At 45.7% G+C, this 17,573-nt stretch overlaps 1 protein-coding gene across 1 annotated transcript in view; it reads left to right on the top strand.

Moving 5' to 3' along the window:
- Window positions 1-17,573, top strand: part of LOC137380783 (adenylate cyclase type 1-like) — a 430,168-nt gene that overhangs the window by 282,959 nt on the left and 129,636 nt on the right. The window contains exon 10 of the mRNA XM_068053137.1: window positions 10,616-10,810. Coding sequence (XP_067909238.1) covers window positions 10,616-10,810 — 195 coding nt within the window. The remainder of the gene's footprint in view (window positions 1-10,615; window positions 10,811-17,573) is intronic.

Genomic DNA, 17,573 nt, shown 5'->3' with positions numbered 1-17,573 from the left:
GTGTTGTGTGTGCACACTACCGGTCAGGTGTGTGCTGGACACTACTTTGGTGAGGGTGGTAGCACAGGCGTGAAGACCGTGCGCTGCAAGAATGCAGTGTAGTTAGATCACTGGCCTTTTCGACCTCACTGCCCTGGCTAACAACTTCTCTTAACCTCACACAACTGAACATGTGTTCAGCAGCAGGAAGGAGTCCCCCACCAGGGATCATCAACTGCTTTCAGGTTAGTTGCTGATTAATTTCTACTGGTTATATCTCAGTTTGTAGAAGTGCTGTGAGTTTTCTACTGTTGTTCAAAGTTGGTGAAGTCGACAGGGAGTGGTGCTGCATGTTGAGAAGGCCTTGGTTCTGACTTCGAGGGCTCTGGTCAGACCATTTGCTCCCCCTTGGCCTGCAGCATGATGGGGAGACTGAGCAGAAACAGCACAGAAAAAGACCAGCTGCTCATAGAGGGAGGAGGAGGAGGAAGAGAAGGGCCTTCGGCAGGAAGCCTTATCCACCTAGGATCTTCCAAGAGTATTTCTCTTATCTCAACCTAAGCGAGGAACAGTGTATGCATTGTCTCCATTTTCTGAAGGAAGTGCTGAATAAAATCTACCAGCTCTTGCAGGCAGACCTGCAGTCTCAGAGCAGGCTGAGGACAGTGCTGTAGTGGCTGTGAAGGTGAACGTAGCCATGAGTTTCTTCGCATCGGGATCCTACCGGATTGGAGCAGGTGATGTCTCTAACATTTCCCAATTTGCTGTCCACTGCTGCATAAGGCTGATGCTCCGCGTGCCAGGAAAGGGTAGTACATTGTCTTCCCTCTGAGCAGAGAGAAGCAGTTGGGTTGTGCACATGGCTTTGCCAGAATAGCAGGCTTTCCCACTGTGCAGGGTGACATTGAATGCGCACATATGGCTTTGTGGGCACTGCATCTTAATGCAGAGATGTACTGCAACTGCATAGGGTTCCACTCCCTCAATGTGCAGTATGCAACCAAACCATACGTGACCGGCATGCATTTAATGAGAGCCATTCTGTCACCCGAAACATCAACGAACAGACTGTTGGACCTCTAAAATAATGGTTCGGTTGCCTGGACCGCCCTGGAGGACCCAATGCAGTATTCACTGGAGGGTGTATAACAACTTGTTTTGGTGTGCTGTATCCTGCACAGCCCACAACCAGGGATATGCTGAGCGACTCAGGACCAGGAGGAGGAAAAGGAGGAGGAAGAGGAAGAGGAGGTGAAATGGGAGGAGGAGGAAGGGGGAGGCTACCAACACATCCCCTTTCTGGCCTGGCTGTCCATGATCGCCTGATCTGGCTATAGTTCCACTGAACAAAACCCCATTTCACAACAGTCACGTCCCTTATCATCCCTCTGTCATGGACCATCACAGCATCCTCCTGGCCACAATACTGAAATAAAATTCATTGAAAAACAACCATTCCAAACAGACCATTCAATATTCCATACAAAGGTCAACTAATCACCCTTGTGCATTCCCTTAGTGCCTGTTTTGAAGGTGCCTTTGCCTGGCCTAGTGCTCTTATGTAGTGCTGCCCCAGTGGCTGGTGGAAGGCTGCTGACTTTCAGTGAGGAGACTGCAGATAGCCTTGCAGGACAATCTCGGGCAGTTCTGGTCCGAGAGGACGCAGCTTCGGACTGCACCACTTCAGTTTGGGCGACAGTAGCTAGGTCTGGCTAGCTGAAAGGCAACAGCAAGGGCACTGGTGGCATTGCAGTGGTGTGAGCATGAATGCTGTCATCCTGAGAGAGGACAGCAGGTTCATGCCTCCCAGACTCACTGTCCCTCTTCTGGGTGACATCAAAGCATCCTAGTAACCTGTTGGAGGGCAGATTGCTGAACTGCTCTAAGAGCCTGAAAGCCCCTGTGAGCACTGGTATCTGCAGACATGATGGCAGCAGTCTATGCCTGCATGGCAGAAAGCTCAGCTTGCATGACCTTAATCTGAGCTTCTGCTGCAGCACTCAGACATTGGATTGCTTCTTCTAGTGTTGCAACAGAAGCTGAAACATCAGCCATCAGATGTTGCATCTTAGTTGGGTCTGAAAATGTTCTCATGGAGTTGGCCAACATTTCCACACTGGAACAGATGGTCTACAAGCTCTATGAAAAGCCCTGTGCCAGGTTGGAGCCTGCCTCCTCTCATAGAGATATAGAGTCATTTATGGCACAGAAGGAGGCTATTCAGCCCATCGAGTCTAGGCCGGCTCTCAGTAAAGCAATCCAGTCAGTCCCATTCCCCTTCTCTATCCCCTAAGCCTTGCAAATTTGTTTCCTTCAAGTGCCTACCCAATTTCCTTTTGAAATCACTTATTGTCTCTGCTTCCACCACCCTCGTGGGCAGCAAGTTACAGGTCATTACCATTCGCTGTGTAAAAAAGTTCTTCATCACATTCCCCCTGCATCTCTTGCCCAAAACCTTAAATCTGTGTTCCCTAGTCATTGTACCACCAATGGGAACTGTTTTTCTTTGTCTACCTTATCCAAACCAGTCATAATCTTGTACACCTCTATCAAATCTCCCCTCAATCATCTTTGCTCCAAGGAGAACAACCCCGGCTTCTCCAACCTAACCTTGAAACTAAAATCCTCCATCCCTGGAACCATTCTGGTAAAAACCCTCAGCACCCTCTCAAGGACCGGACCCTCACATCCTTCCTAAGGTGTGGTGATCAAAACTGGACACAATATCTAGTTGGAGCCTAACCAGAGCTTTATAAAGGTTCAGTATAGACTTTCCTGCTTTTTAGATTAGATTAGATTAGAGATACAGCACTGAAACAGGCCCTTCGGCTCACCGAGTCTGTGCCGAACATCAACCACCCATTTATACTAATCCTACACTAATCCCATATTCCTACCAAACATCCCCACCTGTCCCTATATTTCCCTACCACCTACCTATACTAGTGACAATTTATAATGGCCAATTTACCTATCAACCTGCAAGTCTTTTGGCTTGTGGGAGGAAACCGGAGCACCCGGAGAAAACCCACGCAGACACAGGGAGAACTTGCAAACTCCACACAGGCAGTACCCGGAATCGAACCCGGGTCCCTGGAGCTGTGAGGCTGCGGTGCTAACCACTGCGCCACTGTGCAATGCTCCTTGACAATGCCATCAGACTTTCTGGCAGTCCTGCCAATGTACCAAGCATTTCATTGTGCATACCCATCAACCTTTTTCTATACACTGTCAGTCAAAGTCCTCATCTGAGTCCCCTGCAGCAGAACTCATCTGTGAGCTTGCCCTCTGTGGAAATGGCACCTGTGCAACCCTTTCCTCCTGCCCTGATTGCAGGCCACTTGTGCCTGGTGACTCATCACATACAGATTCAGCCTCAATGCTACCCCCTATTTATGCACAGTGCCAGTATCTGAACTGGTTCCTGTGACTATGAGGTCAAGGAAGAGTGTTTCATCATCATCAGTCTCCTGCTCCTTTTTGACTCACACTCACACACCACTGCATGGCCAGGTGGCATTTCATGGGTATCCGAAAGGAGAAAGGCACAACAGTAGGGTTGTGATGAGGGAAGGGGAGGAAAGCAAAGTTGCATGCTTAGACCATCTGCAGCTTGTAAATCAGAAGAGATTATTAGATGAGAAGGTGGTTGGATGTAAGAAGGTAGATTAGGTAGGAAAATTCTGCCATCGTCAATGGCATGGCATCATCCCAATAATTGCCAGCACCATTTTTTATGGGGGTGATGACATGCAGCGTGCCTGTTCCCCCTCCGCTTAGGTGTTGCTACGTCGCCCTGCAAGAGAGAGGGAAGTGTGTCAGTGAGTGTGGTGCTCTGGTTTGGGTGATGTGCCAGTTAGGGCTGAAGAGCGGGCAGTGTGTGCAAGCTGTGAAATGTGAGTTGGAGCTTGCAAAAAATGTGAAGTATGTGAGGGTGAGGTAAAGTTATGAATGTGAGGTCTGAGTCATGCATGATAGAGAATGTTGGTAGGTGAATGAAGAAGTATGTGAGGCTGGTGTTATATTTGTTACATTTGAAAATGCATTGACTTACCTTGACCATTCGTGTGATGTCATTACACTTCTTCCTGCATTGCAGCCAGGTTCTCCAAGCTAGACTGCTTGCATTGACAGCAAAGGCTATCAGCTCCCACTGCCTTCTAGGATGGTCTCCTTGCCCCCTGTGGATAGAGGACCTCTTGCCTCCTGTCCACCTCCTGAACCAAGGCCTCCAGTGTGAATCAGAGTATCTTGAAGCATATTCTCTGCATAAACCTGGGACCCTTGCTGAGGCATACAACCACTCAGCAGCATGTTTAGTGCTGAGCTGTATGCCACTAGCATTTAAATTAGCAGGCAGCTAATCCTGGATCACAATTCCCGTGCCCAGTTTTGGGCCTTATCAATTTTTCCACTATACCTTAATCTACACAATACCTGCAGTGTTTACAGCCTGCTGTGCAGTGTTGAATCATGGTGGCATGAAGCATGTGAAAATGTTTTTGTAATTTGTTTTTAGACCACATTACTGAATGTAATAAAGTAGATGCATGATTCATTTGTGAAAATAATAATCTGAGAACTGAGCTGCTCCTGTGAACTGACTGAATCATTACTGAGAGGATTTTCAAAGAATTGGCCTGTCTGTAGAGGTGAAAGGCAATCTGCACAACATAATGAAGAGTATCAAGACAGCTCAGACCTTCAAAATTATAATAGGTATAAGTACAACAAACTAATGATTTAATTTGTTAAAGAACAGTGAGTGGTATTGTTCTGCTTGCAATTCTTTTGGGCCTCCTTATCTCGAGAGACAATGGATACGCGCCTGGAGGTGGTCAGTGGTTTGTGAAGCAGCGCCTGGAGTGGCTATAAAGGCCAATTCTGGAGTGACAGGCTCTTCCACAGGTGCTGCAGAGAAATTTGTTTGTTGGGGCTGTTGCACAGTTGGCTCTCTCCTTGCACTTCTGTCTTTTTTCCTGCCAACTGCTAAGTCTCTTCGACTCACCATGCTTTAGCCCCGCCTTTATGGTTGCCCGCCAGCTCTGGCGATCGCTGGCAACTGACTCCCACGACTTGTGATCAATGTCACAGGACTTCATGTCACGTTTGCAGACGTCTTTAAAGTGGAGACATGGACGGCCGGTGGGTCTGGTACCAGTGACGAGCTCGCTGTACAGTGTGTCCTTGGGGATCCTGCCATCTTCCATGCGGCTCACATGGCCAAGCCATCTCGAGTGCCGCTGGCTTAGTAGGGTGTATATGCTGGGGATGTTGCCCGCCTCGAGGACTTCTGTGTTGGAGATACGGTCCTGCCACCTGATGCCAAGGATTCTCCGGAGGCAGCGAAGATGGAATGAATTGAGACGTCGCTCTTGGCTGACTTACGTTGTTCAGGCCTCGCTGCCGTAGAGCAAGGTACTGAGGACACAGGCTTGATACACTTGGACTTTTGTGTTCTGTGTCAGTGTGCCATTTTCCCACACTCTCTTGGCCAGTCTGGACATAGCAGAGGAAGCCTTTCCCATGCGCTTGTTTAATTGTGCATCGAGAGACAGGTTACTGGTGATAGTTGAGCTTAGGTAGGTGAACTCTTGAACCACTTCCATAGTGTGGTCGCCGATATTGATGGATGGAGCATTTCTGAAGTCCTGTCCCATGATGTTCGTTTTCTTGAGGCTGATGGTTAGGCCAAATGATGAGTCTCTGCAGACACTCTTCAGTGTGAGATGTTAATGCAGCATCATCAGCAAAGAGGAGTTCCCTGATGAGGACTTTCCGTACTTTGGTCTTCGCTTTTAGATGGGCAAGGTACCATTGATGTAATACACTGATGGTGGTCAATTCCTCGCTCACAAGATGGAAAATATGACCAATGTTCTCTGTAAGCTGCGCACACGTACAGCTCTGCAGCAACTCTGAAGGTACCACACAGCTGGGTATAAATAGCTAATCAGGCAGAGTCAACATGATTTTGTGAAAGGGAAATCATGTTTAACCAATTTATTGAATTTCATTTGAGGGAGATACATTTGCTGTGGATAAAGGGGAACCAGTGGATGTATTGTACTTAGATTTCCAGAAGGCATTTGCTAAGGTGCCACATGAAAGGTTATTGCAGAAAATAAAAGCTCATAGTGTAGGGGGTGACATATTGGCGTGGATAGAAGATTAGCTAGCTAATAGGAAACAGAGAGTAGGCATAAATGGGTCATTTTCTGGTTGGCAAGATGTAATGGGTGATGTGCCACAGGGATCTGTGCTGGGGCCTCAACTTTTTACAATTTATATAAATGACTTAGATGAAAGGACCAAAGGTATGTTTGCTAAATTTGCTGATGACACAAAGATAGGTAGGAAAGTAACTTGTGAAGAGGACATAAGGGAGCTACAAAGGAATATAGATAGGTTAAGTGAGTGGGCAAAGACCTGGCAAATGGAGTATAATGTGGGAAAGTGGGAAATTGTCCACTTTGGCAGGATGAATAAAAAAGAAGCATATTATCTAAATGGTGAGAGATTGCAGAGCTCTGAGTTGCAGATGGATCTGGGTGTCCTAGTGCATGAATCAAAAAAGGTTAGTATGGAGGTACAGCACATAATTAGGAATGTATTGTAGGCATGTAACTAGGAAAGCTAATAGAATGTTATTATTTATCGCGAGGGGAATTGAATACAAAAGTAGGGAGGTTATGCTTCAGCTATACAGAGACCACATCTGGAGTACTGTGTACAGTACTGGTCTCCTTATTTAAGGAAGGATGTAAATGCATTGAAGGCAGTACAGAGAAGGTTTACTGGACTAATACCTGGAATGGGCAGGCTGTCTTATGAGGAAAGATTGGACAGGCTCGGCTTGTCTCCGCTGTAATTTAGAAGAGTAAGAGGCAACTCGATTGAAATATCTAAGATCCTGAGGGATCTTGACAAGGTGGATGTGGAAAGGATGTTTCCTCTTGTGGGAGAATCTAGAACTAGGGGTCACTGTTTAAAAATAAGTGGTCGCCCATTTAAAATAGAGATGAGGAGAATGTTTTCTCTTAGAGTGTTATGAGTCTTTGGAACTCTCTTCCTCAAAAGGCGATGGAAGCAGAGTCTTTAAATATTTTTAAGGCAGAGGTAGATAGATTCTTGAAAAGCAAGAGGATGGAAGGTTATCGGAAGGTAGGTGGAAATGTGGAGTAATCAGTTCAGCCATGAACTTATTGAATGGTGGAGCAGGCTCGAAGGACCGAGTGGCCTACTCCTGCTCCTAATTCGTATGTTCTTATGTTCGATATTTAATGTGGTGGCTCATTTACATGGCCGGGACGCGCCGCCACCCCCCCTCCCCAGATGACATGGAGGGGCCAGGCAGTCTGTCACCAGCAATGGCTTCAGGCACCATTGCGCAGGCGCCAATGCCATTTTTAAAGGGCTTCAAGCCCTTCTGTTTCGTTTACATATTTAAAGATAAAGGCATTGTAAATTAAATTTGAAACATTAAATAAATGTTTGTAGCCCCTCTCCGCCTCCTCCCCCCGATAACCACACACCATTCTGTGCTCTCTCCCCCACAAAATACTTACCTTGTGAATGTGACCTTCTCCCCTCCCAAAGTTCACAAACTATTATCTTTAACCCTTCCCACCATCCCCTCTACCAATCATATTAGTTTGATCCCGCTCCCTTCAGGTAAGTATTTCATTCATTTATTTTCATAAATTTGCATATTTAGATTGGCTTCCTGTCGCCGAGTGCAGGTGGGCTGCTATGAGGCCTCACCGCTGCCGGCAATATCAGGCTGGGCCTTCCTGGTGTCGTGGCCTGTGGCAGGACTCTTCCAAAGAAATTTTACAGGCAACCCCCAACACCCCCCCCCCCCCACGCCCGCCACCACCCCTGATGTCAATGGGCCTGTAAAATCCATCACAATATTTCAATGGTGCAGCTCCACTTTTGCTCTCCCTTCGTACATCTTTACTATGAGCAAAATTCTGCAGCACCTTCAATCTAATTTCTGCAGGATATCCAAGCAAATTCATTTCGGCAAGAGATAGCAGATTCTCCAGTGGCACAGAGAAGCCATCCTGGTGTCAGTGATTTCCATCACTTCCTTTTCCTCTATATCTGTAATGCAAAGGAGGTGTAAGCTTTGTCCAGTTCTCCAAGATACAGAAAATTGTTGCAGAAAGTCCAATCACACTGACTACACTTCGCAGCCACATGGAGGTTGGTTTGGATTCTATTTCAGGGAGGTAACCTTTCACAAGGAGATGCTCTTCATAACTCTGAGCTGATAGGGATGTGTGCAAATTAATTTGTTAGTCTTAGACTTGATGCTGTCTGAAATTCACTGCGTGTGTTCAACTTAGTAGAGACTAGAGCAGGTAGCAGGTATTGTAAGCACAGTGGGAAAGCGAATTGTGAGAAGGAGCGGAATTTAAATGGTATCTCAAGTGTGGGAATAGGGTGGAATCTTACGAGACCTGCAGAGGCAGTGGTGGAGGTGGGACTGGGAGAGAAATCCAAAAGGTCGCCGTCGGGTCGGCGGGCCAATGTGTTCCCTCCTCCAGGCGCTCTTAAAGGAGGCAGGGTAGTGACAGAAGTGGCTCCCTGCCGGGCAGTGGCTGGTAACCTGTTGGTGGCAGTTAACTAACCACTTGGGGCCAGATTAGAGATGTCGCTGTGATCTTACCGGCAGGGCTTGGGCTCCACACTGTAACAAAACCCGGCAGGTCATTGGGAGCAGCCTCTCACTGGCTGGCCAGGGGGCCAGCGAGGCCTCCTTTATTTATACCCACCCCAAGCCACTTTGCCAAAGGGCCACAGCTGCAGCCACAGGCCATCCTAAGGAGAGGTTTCCCCTCCATAATGATGGCCTGGCAGCTGTGGCCACAAATAATTTTAATAATTTCATATATCTTCCAAGGGCACCTCCACCTTGAAGCAGCCTCGCCTTCTCCTGCCTGCTGCAGCAGCACAAAATACTCCTGGTCAGCTTGTTGGCAGGACATCACTGCAGGCCCTCCCATTGGGCCAGTTGGGTGCCTGCTTCGCCTGCCATCCTTAAATGGACATTGCTCCCAGAGGTGGCCTCTTAATTGGTGGGCGGATAGCAGGGTTGAAACCACTTTTGGTTCCAACATCAGCAAACCTTCAAAGACGGTAAGATTCGGCTCGTATTGTAGGGAGAAAAAATAAATAAAATTAGCAAGTGAGAAATCCTTGGGTTCATTTCTACAACTGCAGAACCTCTGAACACCTTGACTATGGACAAACGTTACCCTAGACTCAGTTTTGAGGTGCAGTTATGCTGCCACTTATGCATCAGTATAAAGTGACTTTGGATTTACAGCTTTGCAAAATTGTCAATGTAACTCAGCACACAGAAAAGCACATTAAAGCCCTGAGGTCTAAGATCCCCTTCAGGTCTTTCACATTGGTTTGAGTTTTCACCAAATGCACTACAGCTACAGGCTAAGCTGCTTTATTACAACCCTTAGTATCTCTCTTGGATTTTTCAAATTTCTTTTTAAAGCAATGTTACCCAAAGCTTTTCCCTTTTTGTATATATGTCTAATTTGTTGAGTCACTGTACTACTTAGGTTAGCTTGATATGCTTGTTTTTAATCATATTCAATATTCAACTTGAAGCTTATGTTCTCTGAATTATGAATGTCATTTTGATTCATTTAACTCCAGTAAATAAAAATTAATTTAAAAAAATACTGTTAATTTTTGTTATTATTGGCTATACCTAAGATTCAATTGGATAATAATGTCTCAGTAGAAAACTGAATGCATTTTTGCAATCAGTGCTTCTGTCGTTCAGATAGCTGGAAAGTGGCATCCTTCTTTAGACCTCTTGTTGGGTTTTAACAATATAAATGGGAAGAGCTGATGCATGGACACTGGTCTCTGCAATTTGAACTAAAAAAGCACAAAGTGTAAAAAATTCCTTAACCTGTATAATAGTACTAAATCCTGTGTCATCAATTAGGTGAGTAATGTGGGTGATTACCTTACATTTACCATTAATGTAACCTTAATTGCTACAGACGAAATAATGTCAGTGGAAATTTCACATATCTTATATAAATGAAATGCATAGTAGAGGCAGGAGTGGAATGCTTTTCTATCCAGGACAAAGATCATGCAATTTACTGATATTGTTTTTTTTCCCCCCTTAAGGAAAACCCAGGTATTCTGTTATTCTTTATTGTATATTTTCTGTGTTAGCTGTGTCCAATGGACAGATCTTCAGATAAATGTTTGCACCCTTGAAAATTGATGTGCTTCTTTCATTGAACTGCTGTGCAATGGGCCAGCTTTTATGCGGTGTGTACTGCAGTTAAAGTACTTGAAAAAATGTCCTCTGCTGAATAAGTCCAGATAAAAGTAGTATAGCAATGTCATATTTATCAAATACTATTGAAACTATTTTCTAGAAATTACTTGACTGCTAAAGTGAACCAAGAAAATATCAAGACCTACGAAACAGATAAAGGCAAAAGAGGCTCTGCCTCTCATCCTGTTGTCTGGATCAGGTTCTGAACTGGGGCTATAAATGTGATATGGATTGAAAATTGGTCTGTAGCAGAGTGGTCCTTTCTCAACCTGTCACTAATTAAAATGTTTTCTTTTATTTACAAAGAGAAGAGCACTGAGGACAGCATCTGAAAAACTCAGGAATCGATCATCTTTTTCTACAAATGTTATGCACAACACTCCAGGAACGCGAGTGAATCGATATATCAGTCGGTTAATTGAAGCTCGGCAAACAGAGTCTGAAATGGCAGATTTACATTTTGTTACTTTAAAGTACAAACAAACTGAAAGGGAGCAGAAAGTAAGTTATTTTTATAAAACAAGATAACCATGCAGTTTTTTTAAAGGTTTATACTAGTCTACTTGAAAGGGAAAACTTTCCTGGGATTTCACCCAAGCACATCATCTAGGTCATCTGGGTGTAACACCAAATGATTGGAAATTTAGCCAGGCTGCTTTACAGACAACCATTCTGACCCATAGGGCTGGATGTAAATGCACAGGCAACTGGGATGGGGCGGGGGGAGGGGGGCCAATAGATCATGGAAAACCTGGACATAAGTGCAACACATCTGCCAGTGGCTTTTAGCTAAGCCACCTCATTATCATTTTACTTCTGGTTTCACAAGCAATTAATGTCAACAGGCATGATGATAATGTGCTTGACATGATTTTAACTCCAGTATTTTAATGGACACTAACAACATCCAAGTTGAAGAAGTTTGGAGTTGGCATGGAGAGCCACAGACCTGCTGATATGAAGTCATAAAGGCTGCGCCCCACTTCAGCAATGCCTGCCTGGATGCTGTAGGGGCCCAGAGGGAGATACTCTTGCCTTCTGACAAGAGGAAGAAGCCTGCAGGTAACTGAAAGAAGGCATGGCTGGAGGTTGCCCCGAAGATCAGCAGCAGGAGCATGGTGCCATGTTCCTCAATTAAATACAGAAAACCGTTCAATGATCTAAGCAGGCAGAAGAGGTGAGCACAGTGCCACATTCACCTACATCCTGATGTGTGTATCACCCCAACCCCCTCGCTCTGTCTTCGCAAGCATACTCCAACACATCAGTCCTCACAACAACTTATCTTGCAGGTACCTCATCCCTTTCTGTCTATGAACTTATTTGTATCCCTATCTAACCATCCACCACTGACACTCACACTCACTCTTATGCAATGCTGTACCTGTCCCTCATAGTCACCCTTAACAAATGCTGTCTATCCTTCAGGTGAACACATGCCATTACCTTACTAATAGGTCTATTTATTTCTTCCTTGCAGGAGAAGAGAACAGAGAACACCAGGGAGAGGCAGAGAGCCAGAGATGGGCGCCCATCCATCTCTCAATTAGCATCCACTGAGGAGGAGGTGCTGGAGATCAGTGGAGCGGTGGCATGCTTGGCCATCAGAGGTGGGGAAATGGAGTCCTACTAGCTGTCTCGTGACAGAATTAAATCCCAGCCAATCACTTGGTCTATCACACACTGACATGTTGGCTTGATTTCAAGAGCCACTGAAATATGATCATGTACAGAATGATAACTTTGAGCATGTCTTTTATCCCATCATACGTCCAGCAGGAGGTGAACCAGGTTGTCCATGACGATGACAACAACTCCTCACAGGAGCTCACCACCTCAGGTGGTGCACCATCACAAGATTTATGCAAATCATGCATCAGTGCACTTCATTGGGAGAATGTAGGAGATGTTGGGCTGAATTTTATGGGTCCCACGGAGACAGGTTCAGAGATGGGGACCCCATAGAATTGTGACAGGAGCAAGCAGTGGAGGGCCAGTCACCTTCCCAGCACACCAGAATTAATTCGCGGTGGGATAAACTGGTGATGGCCTTCCCACCCAAAGGGCAATTGAAGCCTAAAGAGGCCTATTAACAATCACTTAAAGGCCTCTTCCACCCCGCCCCTGGAATTAAGCCAGTGCTGGGGTGAGTGGAAGGGTGGGGGGGCACCGTTATGTGGGAGACTGCCCAGTAAAACGAGATGACTGCCCTGCTGTTTTGGGGGGCCATTCCTCCATGGACAATATATAGCCCATGGTGGGCTCCCGCCAGCAAACAAACCACCTCCCTGTACCCACCTCCCCTGTACTCAACGCCCACCCTTCCCTCCCCACCATTGCCAGGGCCTTCTGGACTGGTCCTGGTGACCTCGCTTCACTTACCTGAGGTCCGATGATCCAGCACTGGGCCTGGTTCTAAGGCCTCCTGCAGTACCAGCAGTGGTCAATGCTCCCGGTGGTGCTGTCGATATTACTGAGCTGCTGGCCCTGTGATTAAGGACAGGGATCCTGTGCTGGGCTGTTAACTGCCCAGGCAATGTAGAATCTCGCCGGGGGCCTCCAAATGGCCAAGGCAGGATTTCCCCCCACCTTTTCGGCGTAGCAAAATTAAGCCCGATGGGTTTTAACATGGTGACTCGCACTTCACAAGTGAGCAACTGCAGATGCTGGAGTCGGGGGGAGCAGTGGAGAGTCCACATCGGAGGGTGCAGCCTTCTCCAAGCTCTGCTCAGCTGAACCTAGGACTATCGATGAAATGGATACTCTGGAGTGAAAGCAGAGTGCGTGTGAAGTACTGGCAGGCTTGCAGAGAGGTTGGAGGAACCTGCTTCAAGCATGAGTTGCATGGCGTCGCATGCTTTGCGATGATGTCATCTCCAACAGAAAGAGAGACCAATTGCATGGAGCAACACACAAGTGCATGCAGGCCTTCTCCAATGGCTTGTACACTATGAATGTAGAATCATATAATAATAGAATGGTTACAACACAGAAGGAGGCCATTTGGCCTGTTTTGTCCTTGCCAGCTCTCTGCCAAAGCAACTCACCGAGTCCCATTCTCCCGCCTTTTCCCTGTAGCCCTGCAAATATTTTCTCTTCAGATAATCATCCAATTCTCTTTTTTGAAAGCCATGATTCAGGGGCCATACTGGACCTGGTGTTGGGGAATGAGCCCGGCCAGGTGGTTGAAGTTTCAGTAGGGGACTACTTTGGGAATAGTGATCACAATTCTGTAAGTTTTAGAATACTCATGGACAAAGACGAGAGTGGTCCGAAAGGAAGAGTGCTAAATTGGGGGAAGGCCAACTATACCAAAATTCTGCAGGAGCTGGGGAATGTAGATTGGGAGCAGCTGTTTGAAGATAAATCCACATTTGATATGTGGGAGGCTTTTAAAGAGAGGTTGATTAGCGTGCAGGAGAGACATGTTCCTGTGAAAATGAGGGATAGAAATGGCAAGATTAGGGAACCATGGATGACAGGTGAAATTGTGAAACTAGCTAAGAGGAAAAAGGAAGCATACATAAGGTCTAGGAGGCTGAAGAAAGACGAAGCTTTGGAAGAATATCGGGAATGTAGGACCAATCTGAAACGAGGAATTAAGAGGGCTAAAAGGGGTCATGAAATATCTTTAGCAAACAGGGTTAAGGAAAATCTCAAAGCCTTTTATTCATATATAAGGAGCAAGAGGGTAACTAGAGAAAGGATTGGCCCACTCAAGGACAAAGGAGGAAAATTATGCATGGAGTCAGAGAAAATGGGTGAGATTCTTTGCATCGGTATTCACCGAGGAGAGGGACATGACGGATGTTGAGGTTAGGGACAGATGTTTGATTACTCTAGGTCAAGTCGGCATAAGGAGGGAGGAAGTGTTGGGTATTCTAAAAGGCATTAAGGTGGACAAGTCCCCAGGTCCGGATGGGATCTATCCCAGGTTACTGAGGGAAGCGAGAGAGGAAATAGCTGGGGCCTTAACAGATATCTTTGCAGCATCCTTAAACACGGGTGAGGTCCTGGAGGACTGGAGAATTGCTAATGTTGTCCCCTTGTTTAAGAAGGGTAGCAGGGATAATCCAGGTAATTATAGACCGGTGAGCCTGACGTCAGTGGTAGGGAAGCTGCTGAAGAAGATACTGAGGGATAGGATCTATTCCCATTTGGAAGAAAATGGGCTTATCAGTGATAGGCAACATGGTTTTGTGCAGGGAAGGTCATGTCTTACCAACTTAATAGAATTCTTTGAGGAAGTGACAAAGTTGATTGATGAGGGAAGGGCTGTAGATGTCATATACATGGACTTCAGTAAGGCGTTTGATGCGGTTCCCCATGGTAGGTTGATGGAGAAAGTGAAGTCGCATGGGGTCCAGGGTGTACTAGCTAGATGGATAAAGCACTGGCTGGGCAACAGGAGACAGAGAGTAGCAGTGGAAGGGAGTTTCTCAAAATGGAGACGTGTGACCAGTGGTGTTCCACAGGGATCCGTGCTGGGACCACTGTTGTTTGTGATATACATAAATGATTTGGAGGAAAGTATAGGTGGTCTGATTAGCAAGTTTGCAGACGACACTAAGATTGGTGGAGTAGCAGATAGTGAAGGGGACTGTCAGAGAATACAGCAGAATATAGATAGATGGGAGAGTTAGGCAGAGAAATGGCAGATGGAGTTCAATCCGGGCAAATGCGAGGTGATGCATTTTGGAAGATCCAATTCAAGAGTGAACTATACAATAAATGGAAAAGTCCTGGGGAAAATTGATGTACAGAGAGATTTGGGTGTTCAGGTCCATTGTTCCCTGAAGGTGGCAACGCAGGTCAATAGAGTGGTCAAGAAGGCATACGGCATGCTTTCCTTCATCGGACGGGGTATTGAGTACAAGAGTTGGCAGGTCATGTTACAGTTGTATAGGACTTTGGTTCAGCCACATTTGGAATACTGCGTGCAGTTCTGGTCGCCACATTACCAAAAGGATGTAGATGCTTTGGAGAGGGTGCAGAGGAGGTTCACCAGGATGTTGCCTGGTATGGAGGGCGCTAGTTATGAAGAGAGGTTGAGTAGATTAGGATTATTTTCATTAGAAAGACGGAGGTTGAGGGGGGACCTGATTGAGGTGTACAAAATCATGAGAGGTATAGACAGGGTGGATAGCAAGAAGCTTTTTCCCAGAGTGGGGGATTCAATTACTAGGGGTCACGAGTTCAAAGTGAGAGGGGAAAAGTTTTGGGGGGATATGCGTGGAAAGTTCTTTACGCAGAGGGTGGTGGGTGCCTGGAACGCGTTGCCAGCGGAGGTGGTAGACGCGGGCACGATAGCGTCTTTTAAGATGTATCTAGACAGATACATGAATGGGCAGGAAGCAAAGAGATACAGACCCTTAGAAAATAGGCGACAGGTTTGGATAGAGGATCTGGATCGGCGCAGGCTTGGAGGGCCGAAGGGCCTGTTCTTGTGCTGTAATTTTCTTTGTTCTTTGCCTCCACCAAACTCTCAGGTAGTGCATTCCAGATCCTAACCACTCGCTGCGTATTAAAGATTTTCCTCATGTTGCTGTTGCTTCTTTTGCCAATCACCTTAAATCGGTGTCCTCTCTTTCTCGACTCTTCCACCAACGGGAACACTTTCTCCCTATCTACTCTGTCTAGACACCTCATGATTTTGAACACCTCTATCAAATCTCCTCGTAATCTTTTCTTCTGTTGGTAGAACAGCCCCAGCTTCTCCAGTCTATCCACATAACTGAAGACCCTCATCTCTGGAAACATTCTCGTAAATCTTTTCTGCACCTTCTCTAATGCCTTCACACCCTTCCTAAAGTGTGGTGCCCAGAATTGGACACAATTGCGGCCAAACCAATATTGTATGAAGGTTCACCATAACTTCCCTGCTTGTGTACTCTATGCCCCTACTTATAAAGCCCACGATCCTGTAAGATTTATTAACGTTTTTTTCAATCTGCCCTGCCACCTTCAATGATTTGTACACATATACGCCAGGCCCCACTGCCGTTAAAATTGTATCCTTTATTTTATATTGCCTCTCCCCCTTCTTCCTGCCAAAATGTATCACTTCACACTTCTCTGCATTAAATCTCATCTGCCAGGTGTCTGCCCATTTCACCACCCTGTCTATAACCTTTTGAGGTTTATCACTATCCGCCTCAGAGTTCACAATACTTACAAGTTTTGTGTCATCTGTAAATTTTCTAATTCTATCCTGCACACCCAAGTCTAGGTCATTAATATAGATCAAGAAAAGCAGTGGTCCTAATACCAACCCCTGGGGAACCCCATTATATACTTTCTTCTATTCTGAAAAACAACCGTTCATCACTACTCTCAGTTCCCTGTCACTCAGCCAACTTGGTATGCATGCTGCCACTGTCCCTTTTATTCTATGACTTTGACCTTGCTCACAAGCCTGTTCTGTGGCACTTTAGCAAACACTTTTTGGAATTCCATGTATACCACATCAAACACATTACCTTCATCAACCCACTCTGTTCCCTCATCAAAAACTCAATCAAGTTAGTTAAACACAATTTGCCCTCATCAGATCCATGCAGACTTTCCTTAAGTCATCCACGTTTGTCCAATTTTGTGCTGAATTATAATTTCTAAAAGCTTTCCCACCATTGAAGTTAAACTGACTGTCCTCGAGTTGCTGGGCTCATCATTACACCTTTTTTGAACAAGGGTGTAACATTTGTAATTCTCCAGTCATCTGGCAGCACCCCTGTATCTAAGGAGGATTGGAAGATTATGACCAGTGCCTCCTCAATTTCCATACTTACTTCCTTCAGTATCTTCAGATGCATCTGATCCAGTCAAAGTGTCTTACCAGCTTTAAATACAGCCATAAATAAAAGCAAAATACTGCAGATGCTGGAAATCTGAAATAAAAACAAGAAATGCTGGAAATACTCAGCTAGTCTGGCAGCATCTGTGGAGAGGTACAGCCAGCCTATCTAATACCTCCTCTAATATAATGCCCTTATTCAAAAAGGGAGGGAGGCAGAAAGTAGGAACCTATGGACCAGTTAGTTTAACATCTGTCGTTGGGAAATTGTTAGAATCCATTATTAAGGAAGGAATAACTGGACATTTAGAAAGTCAAAACCCAATCCATCAGAGTCAGCACGGTTTTATGAAGGGTAAATCATGTTTGGCTAATTTGCTAGAGTGCTTCAAAGATGAATATTGGGGATCCTGTAGATGTCGTATATCTGGACTTCCAGAAGGCATTTGATAAGGTGCCGCACAAAAGGTT

This window comes from Heterodontus francisci, chromosome 2 (genome assembly GCF_036365525.1).
Source record: "Heterodontus francisci isolate sHetFra1 chromosome 2, sHetFra1.hap1, whole genome shotgun sequence".
NCBI classification, from domain to species: Eukaryota; Metazoa; Chordata; class Chondrichthyes; order Heterodontiformes; family Heterodontidae; genus Heterodontus; species Heterodontus francisci.
Note: the sequence above shows the minus strand (reverse complement) of the source record. Positions and strands in the feature narration are given on the sequence as shown.